The sequence below is a fragment of the Notothenia coriiceps genome, unplaced genomic scaffold (assembly GCF_000735185.1).
Source record: "Notothenia coriiceps isolate Sejong01 unplaced genomic scaffold, NC01 NC01_scaffold00030210, whole genome shotgun sequence".
NCBI lineage: Eukaryota > Metazoa > Chordata > Actinopteri > Perciformes > Nototheniidae > Notothenia > Notothenia coriiceps.
The window spans coordinates 562,419-579,094 of record NW_011362911.1 but is presented as its reverse complement, the minus strand read 5'-3'; the positions used below and the strand labels follow the sequence as shown (position 1 = coordinate 579,094).

The window sequence follows — 16,676 nt, the reverse complement described above, 5'->3', positions numbered from 1 at the left end:
GATTTGACGACAGTTAGTCTCGCGTTGCTAGACTTGCTAGAGATTTAAAGCGTGGTGAATGTCCTGCATTTAGCTATTGATGGATTATCATTAATGATACAAACATGTGTAAGATTGTAATTTATGCTTGTTACGGTGTGGTGCTGAAATGTTCTATTATACATGAATAGTTTAACGTTTTTAAATGTATAAATAACACTGGATCATTTATTTAAGATAATCTTATGTTTTGTAGCTCATGTAAAATCCTAATATGCAAAGTACCTAGAGTTTGCAGGTAAAGGAAATGGAGTAAAAGTAAAAAGTTAAAACATTTCTACTTTGGGATAGAAAGTAGTATAACATGGAAATACTCGGGTAAAGTGATAGTACCTTTTGTCCCCTCTTAAATATTTTATTTCCGGGGCCCCCACTTTTGTCATACACATTTTAAATAATTGTCATTATGTGACTTTTTTTGTTGATGCATTTTCTGGTTTTGGAGATTTTTTACAGTTTCTTTGCTAGGGTTAGGTTAAAGAAATACCATTCTTGTCAACTGAAGTAATTCTAATGTCACTTTTATCTTAAATACACCCCCACATGATCCTGGAAAGTGATATGATTTGATTGAGGTCATTAAATATAAACCTGTCTATCTATTTATTTTGAACTACATAAGGCTTACATTCATTTAGCTGACTCTGTGACCTGCAGCCTTACTGAAGTGAAGCTCAGAATCATAATATGTCTTCTTTGGCCTTGAGGATAAGATGAAAACAATTTTAAGTATGTTGTCTAGACTGTTTATTGAGAATATCTATTAAAGTGAGTGTTTGTGGGTAGGGACTTTTTACACCCTTATGGATTGATCATATTTATTTTCTATAATAAACTATTCAAGGTGCAAAAATAAGCCTTCAACAGTTTTAATTGCCGATGGCAGATATACAGTGGTGAAAAAAAGTATATAGTCAGCCACCGATTGTGCAAGTTCTCCCACTTAAAAAGATGAGAGAGGCCTGTAATTTTCATCCTAGGTACACCTCAGCTATGAGAGACAAAATGAGAAGAAAAAAAAATCCAGAAAATCACATTGTCTGATTTTTAATGAATGAATTGGTAAATTCTGGTGTAAAATAAGTATTTAGTCACCTACAAACAAACAAGATTTCTGGCTCTCACAGACCTGTAACTTCTTCTTTAAGAGCCTCCTCTGTCCTCCACTTGTTAACTGTATTAATGGCAACTGTTTGAACTCGTTATCAGTATAAAAGACACCTGTCCACAACCTCAAACATTCACACTCCAAACTCCACTATGGCCAAGACCAAAGAGCTGTCAAAGGACACAAGAAACAAAATTGTAGACCTGCACCAGGCTGGGAAGACTGAATCTGCAATAGGTAAGCAGCTTGGTGTGAAGAAATCAACTGTGGGAGCAATTATTAGAAAATGGAAGACACACAAGACCACTGATAATCTCCCTCGATCTGGGGCTCCACGCAAGATCTCACCCCGTGGGGTCAAAATGATCACAAGGGCACCCCAGTTTTACTAGTGTTCTTGCCACTCGTTTTTAGGGTCTTGGTGTGCCCCCCTGGATCGGTTACTGGACGTCTCTCGACCCTGGTTTTATTGTTTCCGATGGTAGTCATTGTGTGATGCGGCGGTCCCTGAGTTTAGGACGTCACGGTCTGCACAGGGGGACGAATTCGGTCATGTACAGGTCCGGGCAGACTTCAAACGATCTCTCGTAAATCTACTAGGTCTTCTCCTAACCCTCTTACAGTATATCAGTCTACTTTGGTTTTATCTTGAAAAACCATTTTTGTGTTGATCTGCACAAACCTCCTCTTACTTGTGGTATGGATGACACTTTGTACCCCCACCTTTGAAGTACGAAACCCCGACAAAAAGACGTTTCCCTGGTCCCGCTGACTAGGCACATTTCCTTTCTTACTTACCCCGGTAGATANACAAGACCACTGATAATCTCCCTCGATCTGGGGCTCCACGCAAGATCTCACCCCGTGGGGTCAAAATGATCACAAGAACGGTGAGCAAAAATCCCAGAACCACACGGGGGGACCTAGCCAATGACCTGCAGAGAGCTGGGACCAAAATAACAAAGGCTACCATCAGTAACACACTACGCCGCCAGGGACTCAAATCCTGCAGTGCCAGACGTGTCCCCCTGCTTAAGCCAGTACATGTCCAGGCCCGTCTGAAGTTTGCTAGAGAGCATTTAGATGATCCAGAAGAGGATTGGGAGAATGTCATATAGTCAGATGAAACCAAAATAGAACTTTTTGGTAAAAACACAACTAGACGTGTTTGGAGGAGAATGAACACCATACCTACTGTGAAACATGGGGGTGGAAACTTCATGCTTTGGGGCTGTTTTTCTGCAAAGGGACCAGGGCGACTGATCCGTGTAAAGGAAAGAATGAATGGGGCCATCTATCGTGAGATTTTGAGTGACAACCTCCTTCCATCAGCAAGGGCATTGAAGATGAAACGTGGCTGGGTCTTTCAGCATGAAAATGATCCCAGACACACCGCCCGGGCAACGAAGGAGTGGCTTCGTAAGAAGCATTTCAAGGTCCTGGAGTGGCCTAGCCAGTCTCCAGATCTCAACCCCATAGAAAATCTTTGGAGGGAGTTGAAAGTCTGTGTTGCCCAGCGACAGCGCCAAAACATCACTACTCTAGAGGAGATCTGCATGGAGGGATGGGCCAAAATACCAGCAACAGTGTGTGAAAACCTTGTGAAGACTTACAGAAAACGTTTGACCTCTGTCATTGCCAACAAGTATTGAGATGAACTTTTGTGATTGACCAAATACTTATTTTACACCATAATTTGCAAATAAATTATTTAAAAACGTGATTTTCTGGATTTTTTTTTCTCATTTTGTCTCTCATAGTTGAGGTATACCTAGGATGAAAATTACAGGCCTCTCTCATCTTTTTAAGTGGGAGAACTTGCACAATTGGTGGCTGACTAAATACTTTTTTGCCCCACTGTATAATGCCATAACATTGGTTTCTTTGTTGTTGACTTTTGCATCCGATCAAATACAAATTATTTAATAAAATGTTTAACATTTAAAATCTGCATGTCTCAGTTTGCTACACTCGGTTTGCATTGCACTTATTTTAAATTCAAAATAACATATTTTCCCTTACATTAATTAAAAATGTTTATTTATTCTGAGAACAAGTGTTCATTAATATCTTGAAATCACAGTTAATGGTTTCTATTCCCAGGCTTTGAAAATAGAAGCAAAGGATGTAACCCTGTAAGTTCATCATTCAAGGGTCATTAATGGGAGTCTGGTGTCATGTCATGTGCTTTAGCACCCTCCATTCCTGAATAATACAACACTGTAGACCATTCTTGTTTAATTGCCGATGTAACAGAGAGCCATTTTGTCCATTTTGTGCCGACTGTACATTTAGTCCCGTGTGCTGTCTGTAGTTCTGGTTGAATTCTTGCTTCCCGAGTGTCGAGGAGTGGCACTTTCTGCTCCAGTTGGCTCTTGTCTCACCGGTCCCATGCTCAGCAGGTTCCACAAAACACATTTCATTTGAAAAGACTCAAAAGGGATCCGCCAGAACCACTTAGAACAATCCAGTGATATGTGTTCAAAATAATCATTACGCTTTCTTTGGCAATTTTACCCTCATATAGTTAACCAACAAAAAGCCCATGATTGCATGTGTCATAGTGCATCATATTATTCTTTATCCTGTTGCAGAATTAACCACTAAGAGCAATTTAAAAAAGCACTGGAGCTGATGACTTGCAACACTAAAAAAAAAAGACATGTATTTTTGTTCATCAGCAACACATAAAGACATGATTTGGACAAATGATAATGCCTAAAGCTATCCTAAATTGGTGCCAGCCAGATCAAAACCTTTAGGACACGAGGCAGTGGTTTTCATAAAAGATTGCCGATTTTATCAACTGTGGCAAAATCAACACACAATGAACATTCTGGGACGTTGCTTTGACTGTGTTTTAAAATGAGATAATGTTTCATATCAAACACCTTTTTTGTGTAAAAGCCAACGCATATGAAACAGTGTGTGGACTAGTCGTACAGAATATGTTGCGATAAAGGACTTGATGGGATGGGATAAGGAGGATTAATAAAACCGCATAGAAAATTAAAGCTTAAAAAAGTTGTGTTCCCAATGGAATAATAGCGTTTACAGTAGATCTGGTCAAGGGGTCTTCTGTTGCATGTTCAATACTTAATTGTCCTTCCTCTTAGCACTTGATCTCTGAACTTCTGGAAGTGTTTCCCATGCCTCCCTCTGTCTGGACTCCCCTAGCTATGCTTTTTGCATTCCATGTGTCTCCAGTGCTCTTTGTCAAACACCAGGCAGCGCACACTGCACACCTGTTGTTTTGACCAGGCCACAGTGTCTAGGTGTAAAGTGTAAACTATAGTTTCCATTACAATTCAAAGTAAGAATACATTTAATTTTTTTAATAGTTCAATGCTATTCATGGCTCGTTTACTGTTTTTGCAACTGCTGCTTAGTGTTGGAGGATTGCTATCAGTAGTAATTTAATGTTCAAGTATATTCCATTTTTGTGTTTTTAGTATTGAAAATTTGCCACGTACAATTCCCCAAGTACTGTACTTTATTTTCCAAATTTAATATTTCCCTTTTTAGCTACTTTTACTTCAACTGCACTCAGAGGCAAATATAGCACAATTTATTCATTTATCCTTTGCATGTATTTAACAATTAGACGGCAACAACTTCAGATTATGATTTTCCAATTCCAATTTCATCTGCATTCCCCTGTGTTGGATACCACTCTCTTTAAATATAAAAGTCAAGAAATCTGACATAAATAAACCCCATCATCCCCATTTCCTGTTTTCATTGGCTTACTTGGAACCACAATACCTAAAAGCTCCTGGTAGTTTTGTGACCCATTGCCAATCAGACATGTAGAGACGCATCATATGCATGAGATCACAAGCAATGCTAAACCTGCACAAATCCATTAGGAGACTTGCTTTTGGGGCAACAGGCAATGCAATGCAATGCAATGATGTGCGAAGCTGTAGAAATTCCTCTGTGCAAAGATGGGAATTAGGGCTTCATCCAGCGGAGCGAAAAACCATCATGTCATGCAAGCCTCCGTCCACACATTGCCTCACTTCTCATCCATTGTGTGTTGGGGATTTAATCTATATCTCCCACAAATGATCACTTGTTTCTTTGAGGCCTCTCCTCACACATCACTGAGGACACGAGGAAAATAAGCAAGTCAAAAGACCCCTGTGGCGGATGTGAAGTATCATATTTACAGACACATTCAAGTTTATGCCTTATTGCTCCTTGTGTGCTTGGTCCAGTTTGGGCAATATATTCTTAGTGACACTCTGTGGACGCTGGAAAGAGCTCTTAATATCTTTCATTTACTGTGGCCTACAAAATATATATGAAAAATAATAAAAGATATCAGTTTTTTGACAAAAGAGTAATTTTGATGATATGAAATTCTGACAAATCCCTTTATGACAGCAGATGGGGATTTATGATGTGACTTCGCTATATAAAGCTAAAACACAAAGGAACAACCAAAGTAAAAGCAATCAGATCGGATGTTACAGAAAAACCAGCGAGACATGGTCACATACGTTCTCGTATGTGAAATGTGTTGAATATTGTCATGAGTTATGATGGATTTTCTGGCATACGTCGGCATAGATAGATGATGCTGACCTTGAACATGAACATGAAAGGAAATTGGTCTCTGCAAGCTATTAGCCTTCATATTGACTCGCAGGCAAAATGACAGACAGTGTTGGTGGTTAGCAGTCATGCCAGCTTTTCATCCTGGACTTGAATGTTTGTATTTTTGATTTATCCACTAAGAGATATGTGTTTTTTGTCTTTCGTCATTCATCATTGACTAAAACCATCAATCTTATCTTAAGAAATCTCATCTTTTTGCAAAACTAAGCTTGCATTACACAGTCGTGGATATAACATTGCAACCCAGTCTCACAGCATTTCATGTTATAGTTACGACATTTATTCTATTGATTCGTGTACACAAACACGATTTCCCCCTTTTTTTCATGTCACACAGAACGATTTTAAAAGCAATGTGTTTCTATTGGTAGTGTGTTTCATGCTTGCAACACGTCTTTTTGTCCGGTCGGGTCTTGGAAGACCGCAAGCTGTGTGGTTCATAAAAAAGTATCAACCACAAGTATTTCTTCTCAATTTCTTCTCAAGTAGAAACAAGTTTGCCAAAAAACTTCGTTAGAAGAAGCAGTCTAGCTCTTTTCCCCTGCCTTCCCTCTTCAGTTAAATTAAAAGCTATGCCCAGATAGCTGATTTCTGACAGTAGCTTCATATTTCACGGACAAAACAGGAATGGTATGGATCCTCACATGAAAGTAAAAAAGCAAAGGTTCAATATTGTCACACTTATCCTTACAGCAGGATCATTCAATAGGGCTACATCTAAAAAGAGCAGGAAAAGGACAGAATGAAGAGAGGTAGGTGAGAGGGGGAGGAAGATGGATGACCCTGCCATTAGTCTGTGACTCGTTGATGTAGAGCCGACTGTGTCATCTTCCCTCGAGCCCCTTTAGTCACTCATCTGTAGCTGACCTTGCACTGGCATGTGGGCTGCTTCTTTCTTCCACATCAGAGACGCTGTTTCGGGAGGTTGCAAACAGCACTGAACATTTTTGGGCCATTTTGCAGCTCTGCAACATGAACCTGAAACAAGATCCGTTAGGGTTTTAAATTCCTTTTCATAAATCTATAATTAATTACTTAGGGTTTAATTTACATCAGGCAGCAAGTCTACGCTTATAAGCACAGAAAAAATTGAATTAGGCAATATGAATGCATGGTCTCTTTAACATTCCAGTAAGGATGCATCATTTCAAAAATGTGTCACATTGATTTCTCGGAGCCTTCCTGTGAGGTGAACCGCTCACAGTTTGTGTGCTGGACTGGAGTTATGCTGGGAGGCTGTCAGAGCTCATATCTGCCAGGGTGACATGTGCCCAGGCACACTCGCACTAACACATAGTAACATCTCTGGCTCCTGATGTGTGTCATGTCCCCCATGCATTAAATAAACTAGAATGCTATATTTTTCTATCATCTGCTCTTCCCCTTTTCAAAACAGATCTGATTCCTAAATCATACAGGGATGTTTTTGCCCGATAAATTGATCCATGCGATAGTTTAGACAGTTCAAAGACTGTAATGTTTACCAGAAAAATGTACTGAAACTTTGAGAGAATAAATCAAGGCACGTCTTTCTCTATTAACACACACAGCCTGGTTATATAATTCTTCTCTTTTTTTATTAAAACCGGACCAAAATCTTCCACAATCTTTCCAATATGTTATGTGAGGACATCGTTGCTCAGAAGACTGAGGGTGGATCAGCATCATGGTGAACTAATACAGGCTACATTCTAGAGAGAAAGAGCCTAGGTATTCATATGGATCCAGAAGGATATACCGGTAAGTAATGCACACTTCACTATAACTTCTACACAAGCTAAAATATGTTTTTGCTTTAATATTTTTGGCCACTAAAAAGCTTATGATAGCGTCGAATCCTTTATAATTGAGCCTAGCTTTGATTAAAAAGGCTGCAGCCTAATATAAAAGTATATTAAAGGCATTTACATACTGGTGGCACGACAAGCATATGAAAAGTTGTATTATCCTCATCTACATTATGTTTCTAATGTGTCCGTTCTGCTCAACAAGACTGGCAGATGCTTTTTCCAGCTCTGCAATAGCTTGGGAAAATCAATCTGTTCTGGAAATAAAAATAGGTGGCTGTTTTGCTGCATAATATTTGATTCTGCATGGAAGTATTTATGATGTAACAACAGTTCTTATAAATATATTCATATGTGAATTAATTGCACAGGTGTGTAAAGGCAGTGTTCCTCAAACTTTTTCATACCAAGGACCACTTAACCAATAAAAAAACACTCACGGACCACCTGACTCCACAAATATCCAAACACACATAGTTTTTTACAAATCGCCTGAAAATGGTACAAACAAGTGGCAACATGTTTGATGAAGCTGTTTATCTGGGCTATATCATGCAATCAAAAGTGAAACTTAAGCTCGCTCCATTGCGGAGATATTCCCACGAGAGTGCGGAAAACTTAAATTAATTAACTGGTAAAACAACCCATTTCCCTCATAAATCCTCCTTTTCAGTGTGCAGAAACAGTGGAAATTGAAAGCTCCCATTCATAAGATATACAGTGTCAGTATCATAAAACTCACTGAATAAAAGATTACCCTAAAGGGTCCAAATGTCTTTAGGTGGACACTGACTAGTTTCCTGTTTTCTTGGTGCTTGTTTACCAGTTGGTCTGTATTTAAAAGAGTAAAGGGGTCACAAAGGGATGCAACGTAACGGTGATACAATTTATTATTATGGAACAGTGGCAGTAGGAATACGATGGCAGTAGTGTTCTCTCCAAAATGAAACACATCTTGTGAGAAGGCACTGGGTGAGGTCACACATCCACAATGAGGCTCCACAGAAACTTCAACAAAGTTTCCCGGGAAAACATTACGTTTATACATTTAATTCTGCCACATTGTTGTTCGTTACAGCTGGCGAATGCTTACTCTTCATTCCCTCGGTGGCGCCCCTGGACGTCTCCATGAGGAGCAGACGTGGGATGCAAATAGCAAGAAGGATCGTCTTGTATTCTTTACGGAAGTTCTGGTTTAGCAATCCATATATAACCGCGTTGAGGCAGCTGTTGAAGTACGCCATGAAGTAGCTTGTGACAAAGAGCCACTCGGGTATGTTGGGCGCAACTTTCACAGGATTTATAGCTACAGCCAGGCCAATGAGGTTCAGTGGAGCCCAGCAGAAGGCAAACAACACAAACACCATAAACATAGTCAGGAAGTTCCTCACATCACTAGGCTGCAGTTTGGCCCTTTGCGGTTTAACTCGATGTTTCACTTGAATTACCAGCACCCATATCCTCATGTAGCAGTAGGACACAACCAGCAGCGGGATCAGAAAGTGAATAACGACCACAGAGATGGTGTAGTATGAGCTAACTGTCTGGGCGAAGGTGCAGGAGTAGATACGGGGGTCGTACTGCAGCGAGCCAACAAAGAAGTTTGGCACGGTGGCGAGTGCGGTGAGCAGCCAGGTGAGGCCAAGGTAGCAGCAGGTGTTCCTCAGGCTGTACAGGCGGTCGTAGTGCAGGCTGTGGCAGATGTAGCAGTACCGGTTGATGGCGATGGCCGTGATGTTGAAGATGGAGCCGATGACGCTGAGGCCCATGATGAAGCCGCTGGCCTGGCAGTGCAGGTCGCCCATGGTCCAGTCATCGTGGAAGATGGCTGTCAGGACCAGAGGGTATGGGTACAACGCCACCACCAGGTCTGCCACGGACAAGCTCACAACGAAGATGTTACCTGGGGAAGCAGAAGATAAGATAAGATAGTACTTTATTGATCCCAATGTTGGAAATGTTTGTGTTGCAGCAGCATAAAAAGACATGGCATAGAAGCTGTTTTAAGACTAAAAGAGGACCCAAACTTGTTAAACTTACAGCACGACCTTTCCACTCCATGCTCCAGAGGAACATCAACTGGGTCAATAAAAGTACACTTACAGTTTATCATCAACATCAAAATCATAAAAGAGCAGCTTAATTGTGACCTCTCTGGATCCTCTTTTCCAGGACTCTAATTTCAGTAGTGCAATTTCTATATTTGCACTCCTGTGGGGTTTGTTTCTCCCCCCCCCCTAGTGTTCTGAGTAAAATTTGATCAGTCTGTTTAAGTTGATCTTACATTAACACAAAAACTATTATTCATCATCAAATTTTCATCTGCATTTCACGTGTTAGAATTTTCATTGTGAGGAAGCCAGAGCAAATCAGTTGACTTCTTGTTTGTAAAAATGTGTTTCCCAAGACACAAGCCACTAACACAATTAGTCACAGGAACAACAGAGTTGTTGTATTGACAGTGTTTTATGTGGCAGGTCTATTCCCACAAAATGCTCAAATGTGGTTGTGCTTGTTTTAACGATTCCTTGCCCCGGGGACCTCCGGACACTGAGTTTAAGCACATAAATAAAACAGGACATGTGAGGTTTGAGCTTCCAATTACATCCAAACAAGTTCCTGTCCTCCTGAGCTTAGCACTGGACCTCCTCAAAAGACATGAATCATAGAATATGACGTCTGATATTGATATGGGTGGAGGAGAATAGAATAATAAATCAAATTGTATTGTTGTCTCAGATAAGACGATAGATAACAGAAAATAGTTTAGTGGAGCAACAAAATTGAATTGCTGTTTCTCAGAAGACGCATTACAGTAGCTTCCCATACGTTCTGAGTGGATGTTATGCAATAAAGGGTCTTTTGTGTGGCAGCTACACATTTTAGGAGTCAAAATGTGTAATGAAGGGAAGAAAGTGCCCAAATAAACTCATCATTTCCCTCCATTAACCAGCTTTTTAGATTGAAAACTCTTCATCATACTCTACGAGTAGAATAAAGCTGATGGAAATAAACCAGTCCAAAAACATGATTACATTCTGCTTGTCATCACCAACTTTTACCCAGCTTCTCATAAACCATTACATCACTGGTCCGAATATAAACATTTATGCTTTACGTAAATAATCTGTAAAGGATTATACATAATGTGCCTCCTTTCATGTCAGATATTGATGTAATTCCAGGGTTGATATAACATAGACTTCCTTCTGAAGTTGAAAAGTCAGGGCCGAGAGCCATCACTCATTCACCAAGCAGCTGAAACAACAGCAGTGATTGGCAGATGTGATGGAAGTGGATTCAAAACACATGTCAGCAATCAATCTCACCCAAAGCCCATTCAATCCCTGCACTTTAGGGATAACACAGCTACAGTATGTCTATTTTAATTCCATTGCCTGAATTTGATTAATCTAAAAAGAGAGTAATGAGAAAAAAAAACATATACTATTATCATCATCATTTTATTCCAACCTAAGTAAATGGTTGTATAAGAAAAACAAATGTCAGTCACAGACCTGGCACAGGTATAACATTTCTACATTGCTAAAAAAGCACAATGAGCCCTCTTTCAGGCCTACTGAGATAAAACTATGAGCATTTCTTCTTCATCCTGGAGTCAGCTCAGTGGGCAAATCTGTCAGATTGTATTTGTGACGCTCACTGTGCTAGCTGTGTGCATTTGTCATTGTGCAGCAGTTTGATTCCTCGCTGGCATCATTCGGCTCGGTGTTATCATATGGCTGGACAGGGCATGCTGCAGCATTAGAGCCCTCTCTGGCTGAACCCTGTCTCCCCCTTATTGTCAAGAGGATGAGGTAAGTGCTAAAACACCACTGAGAGGATTGCTGTGAAGCGGCCAGATGACTGTCTTTATTTTGTTGGCATCCATTATCAAAACTTTGGACGAAGCAGTACCTCTCGCTGTTTAATTAACCAACTTGGCGAGCTTGACGCTTATCACGCCCAAACTGATAGCAATCAAATGATTGTTTAAGTGTTTAACAGCTGACCAACAGAGATGTGTTCACGCCTGGATACCAGAATAGAGCTTCCCAGCTGACATCTTTGGGAGCTATTATTAACAATGAGTGTGAGTTGAATAGAGCATAACCTGCATGCTGATTGGTTAAAGGCAGTCAGAGACAGCTGACTCGCAGACCTTAACTTCTGTGACAACATTTAATCTTTAATTATCTGATCTTACGGTGCACTCACACAAAACCGTTATCCAAGTATAATGTGGCATCAAATGAACTGATTCTTTAGAGTGCCTTCCTCCCGGGAGTTAACCACCCCATGAATTCCCCCAGTGTCTCCTTGTTTTTGTCTGTGAAATACTACTTTTCAGGCCAATGAAACATAAATCAAATCCGTGTAGCAGGTAGATATTCAGCTCTGCGTGAGTAATCATCCAGCGCACACGATGCTGCAGCACATTCAAAATCATATCAGATAGAAACTGCCTCCCACCCAGCATATAAATCGTATATGTATCAAAAATAGACTTGGCATATAACATATTTATGGCACTGAGCTGCATTGCAGTTTAATAGCTCTGAATAACAAATGGAACATTATACATATAGAGCAACAATAGTGACATAACAAACATGTTAGGGCAAGAGATAAACAAACCAAAACACAACTTGATGAATTGCATTGCTGAACATGTTCCTTTGTCAAACCCACCGTCACATCACTTTCACAGCTTGTACAAGAACACAGATACACTTCTCTTTTCTTCACATTTCTTTATACTGTATATACACCTGTACATCTTTAACATGTGTAGGAGGCTTGGCATCTTCTGGATCTGGCTACAAGTGCCCATCTAGTATTAGATTACATTCGACTTAATCGGTCATGTTATCAAAAACAAGCAAACATAACCTCTCGGCAAGGGCATTAAAAAGGCTGACAAACTGTTAGTGACTACTTCAGTGCTCGTGTTCAAGGGGCCAGATAATTTTTTGGGAGAAGTTTAACATTCAAGTGAAACAAGCTGCCTTTAGGTGATGACGCCTGCTATGAGCCTGGCTAAAACCATCATCATCATCATTCTGAAAAGCGATCAACACATCAGATCTTTTAAGCCTGAGAAAAAAAGCCTCACTGGCCCTGAGAGAATTCAGACCATCAGGACACAGGCGGCCTCTGACAGTTTACAGCATTTACCTTATCTAGGTGTGTTTTAGTCAAATAATCTAAATATAATATCCCATCTCCACGCTAACCATACAGAGAGCTAAGCCTCATGTGCTATTTTGTTATAAATAAATAAAACATGTTTAATGTAGTGTGCTAAATAATATTCCTTATGGATATGGGCTTTCAATTTATATTGGCCTCTGGTTTGAAGCAATAAGTCCACTGACTCAATTATTCTGCCTCTGGACGATCTGTTTTTAGGTTTTGGTCATGACTAGAGAGACTGAGGGGATGCAGCACATGGTTGGACAGAATTGATTCTCCTATCTGTACACACAACACACAGTTACTGCAAGCTGCAAACACACACACACAAACACACACAAATACACACACGGTCGAGCTCATTTTTTTGAGTCTGTTCCCCATCACCGTTTTATTTCTCTGTCCGTCTCCCTCCCTCTCTCATAAGTGCATATTCTGAGTATAACTCCAGTTTGAACACTGCAGTCGTACAGAGTCATTCCCTTCCCTATGAAGATTCACTGGATAGACCTTATGACATGTGTACAGAGAACCTGCAAACGTTTGTGCATCAAACATATGGTACCAGTTCTCCCCCAAAACATAAAGATATCAAGGATGAATATATAATTTATGTATTTGACCCTGAATAGAAGAGGTGTCTCATCTCTATTTATCAAATCACCTGATGGAAAAAAAATGTTTGAAAATGTAAAGAATAATTTAAGAAATGTTATGTAATGCAAAACTAATGTATTGTTTATCTAGGTGTTTTCCATGAACAAAAATTTGTTTGATTGTGTCTTTTTGGTGAAAAACAAGTGAATGATCCTAAATGAACCATGATCAGTGAGTGGTGGTCAACACCATTGCACTAAATATTGATTGAAATGATAGTAATAACAGGTACAACAAACAAAAAAATCTGGATTTTGGGGTTTCTGACCATTTTTGGATAATCAAAAAGGCATTGGGTCACATTGATCCAGGAATATTTGGGCTGTTACAGAAACGAATATAACAGGAGGGTTAAAATATTTACCGGTGTCTACTGAGCACACATGCATGTTTTTTGGGGGGGTTGTGTGGTGTGGAGAGTGGAGGGATATATGGAGGCAATGCAAGTGTGTTGAAGTGTAGCAGAGCGGAAGGTCCTGCTGCTGTGTGTGAGGGAGACAACCAGCTGCCTGAGTACTGTGCTATGGAGAGAGGTGGGAGGTTTTGAGAAATCTGCCTGACACACATTTAAAAAAGAAAATTGATTTACCTGTAAATCCTACAGTATACACCTCAGTATATCACTCATGATGAAGTTTGTTGCCCCCAAAGTGTGATTTTTATGGCTGACAGGTCTTGGCCATTCTTCAGCATGCTTTCTCTCGGAAACTCTGTGTAAAATTAAACATTCATACAAATTGAACTGCACCTATAAATAGCATGTTAAGAACAGAGCAGAAATTGATGAACAGCAGTAACAGCTTCAGGTTTTCTGCTCACACATGCAGATCAAAAGTCCACCATGACACTGGTGGGGTCTCTCGTGCAACTGGACCTGTATGTCAGTCCAATTAGAGGTGGGGGAACGCTGACATGAGGTCAGTAATCACCACAGTGTGCATAATCCACCAGCATGAAGAAGACTTTTGAACGAGCCATTTACTCCTGCCCTCTTGTTTGAGACCGGTCGACTGTGGCATTTTTGCAAACCAGATAATCAAATTATTCACCGGGCTCCATAACTACATGCCAAATTGCTTCTGGCTGGTGGGATTCATTGGATGTGTTATGTAATGTATTTAAAATTGTAATTGAAAGCTCATTATTCTAAACACCGGTTAAGGGGTTCAGATGTCCAACATACATTCGGTCTCTCTGCTTGGTTTTCAAAACATTGATTTTTCTCGATTATAATTGGAAAGCAAAATCATGAGGTTTCATTATTTAATTAAGATGTGTTCTTCACAGTTCTTGTGACTGCAGAATAACATTATGCATCATGGGTGTTACGACTGCTTCGTGTACCCTGCAGGGTGTAGATAAATGTTTTTGGGGAGATTGCCCTGTGAATGTTGTCTTTGACCATTTTCTTTGTCACTTTCTTCTGAGTATTAAGATATTATTATTTTCTAAAGGGGCACACAATTTGCAACCCAAGATTTTACTGATGATTACATTTGTATAGGAATTGGATAAAAGTTACGCTCTGCCCAGATATCTCTAAACCAATAGAAACACAAGTAAAATTCAAACTATGGAATTTTGCATTGCTGTTTGTTTTACCCTTTGATAAAAACAGGGACACATTCATCAGGGACGATTAGAGAACAGATTAAATGTACTGAATTTGTATTTTAAGTGCAAATATTTTCTAACGTTAGTCAGCAAAAGCCAATGATAACCCCATCGACAAATAAGATTGTAGCAGAAAAATATCTGAGTTCAATTAATTGAGCAAGAGAGCATTTCACTACTTGTGAATTAAGCTTTTTCTTTTGTGAAAGGAACATTTTATAATTTCTTTCAATGTATTTGTCATACTTCAGTAATGGTCTTTTTTTCTTTTTGCCACTACAGTGTATGTAAAAGTAACAGCGAAGTAAATAACACTTTTTATATAACTATTTTGATGTTCACTGTATCTGTAAATTAGGCTGGAATGAAATATACATCAAGAGTGAGAATAAAGAAAACATTTCAAACTTATCTGACTCTGCAGCTTTTATAATGTATAGCATCCCGTAGTCCATGCAGTTCATAGAGTCAACAGACTAATTACTAGCGGGTATTATATAATAATATAGGGGCACATTTTCCAAGGAAGAGAAATGACAACCAAGTGACTACGATGAATACCTTCTTCAGCTTCACACTGCTGTCTGCTTGAAATCTAACTAATACACAATAGTGCTTTTAACATTACATCTAAGGCTTTGAAACACCAGCATGTCTCACCTGGGCCACTACACTTCATGATATAAGGAGGCATGATGGGATTTGTCTGCAATGGAGAACCAAGGATAAAGCCAGATAATGGGAAGAGGATATTATTATTATTCATGAAGAAATATGAAGGCAGACTGCTGTGGAAGAATCCAGCCCACTGACACTGTACACTAACTTTAAATAGAAGCCTTACTGTGAGGCACAGCGGTCACACACTTATATTACATAATTACAGATATGACTAAAGAGAGGAAACAAGCCATGCCACATAATGTCATTGAGAAGGGTTGTTTCCCTCTTTTGGCTTCAGAGGAGGTGTTAAACAGATGTATCTAGGTTCTTCACATAATTTTGTTGTTCTTTTTTTGTTCAAATGTCTGGCGGATTGTCCCTAACTTGGACACATTGTGTATATATTCTACCAGCTGTTGGTCTACTCCCAAAATCAACACGTTATTGGTTTGTTTATCTCTCACCTGCATTCCTGAGCTTTTTGTTCCTGTATACAGAGAGAATGACGAGGACATTGCCCAGTATGTCCACCACTATGGTGAAGATCAGCACGCTGGCCAGCGCAGTGGACACTCCGGCGGAGGAAGCGCTCAGTCCGAGGTCGCTCTCGTTCTGGGACAAACAGATAGATCCATTGTTGTCCATCACCTCTAAAACCATGTCCCCTCAGGGTGCATCGGTCACGGTGGGAATGCTCCAATGCTTAGCTGGAAACCCATAATATCTATAGACCAAACATTAAAAACGACTTTACTGGAAGGAGTCTTTAACTTTTGGATACTCCTGCACCGCCTGTGGAGTAGTGGCAGGAAAGACAGGAACCGTGACATGATAATGAGAATATAAATAGACTTTGTGCACGCATGGACATCTCTGCAGTCAATCTGAAGGGTGATAAAGATGCCATGAGCTCGTGTTTCACTGATGTCCTCAGTGTGGTCCTTTCTGCGCGCAGCTCCATTCTGACAGGACTCAGGAGTCTAGTCCAG

General features: G+C 39.9%; 1 protein-coding gene across 1 annotated transcript; it reads right to left on the bottom strand.

Annotated features, from left to right (window-relative positions):
- Positions 1-8,435: 8,435 nt before the first annotated feature.
- mtnr1c (melatonin receptor 1C) lies at positions 8,436-16,347 on the bottom strand. Its single transcript, XM_010787164.1, has 2 exons — positions 16,152-16,347; positions 8,436-9,460 (listed from the first exon to the last, which is right to left on the bottom strand). The coding sequence occupies exons 1-2, from the start codon at positions 16,345-16,347 to the stop codon at positions 8,598-8,600; spliced, it is 1,059 nt and encodes a 352-aa protein (XP_010785466.1). The 3' UTR covers positions 8,436-8,597.
- Positions 16,348-16,676: the final 329 nt, after the last annotated feature.

Coding starts and splice junctions, on each gene's coding strand:
- mtnr1c (XM_010787164.1), bottom strand. CDS start 16,347: ATGGTTTTAGAGGTGATGGACAACAATGGATCTATCTGTTTGTCCCAG. Junction 9,461..16,151: donor CAAAAAGCTCAGGAATGCAG/GTGAGAGATAAA, acceptor CTGCTTCCCCAG/GTAACATCTTCGTTGTGAGC.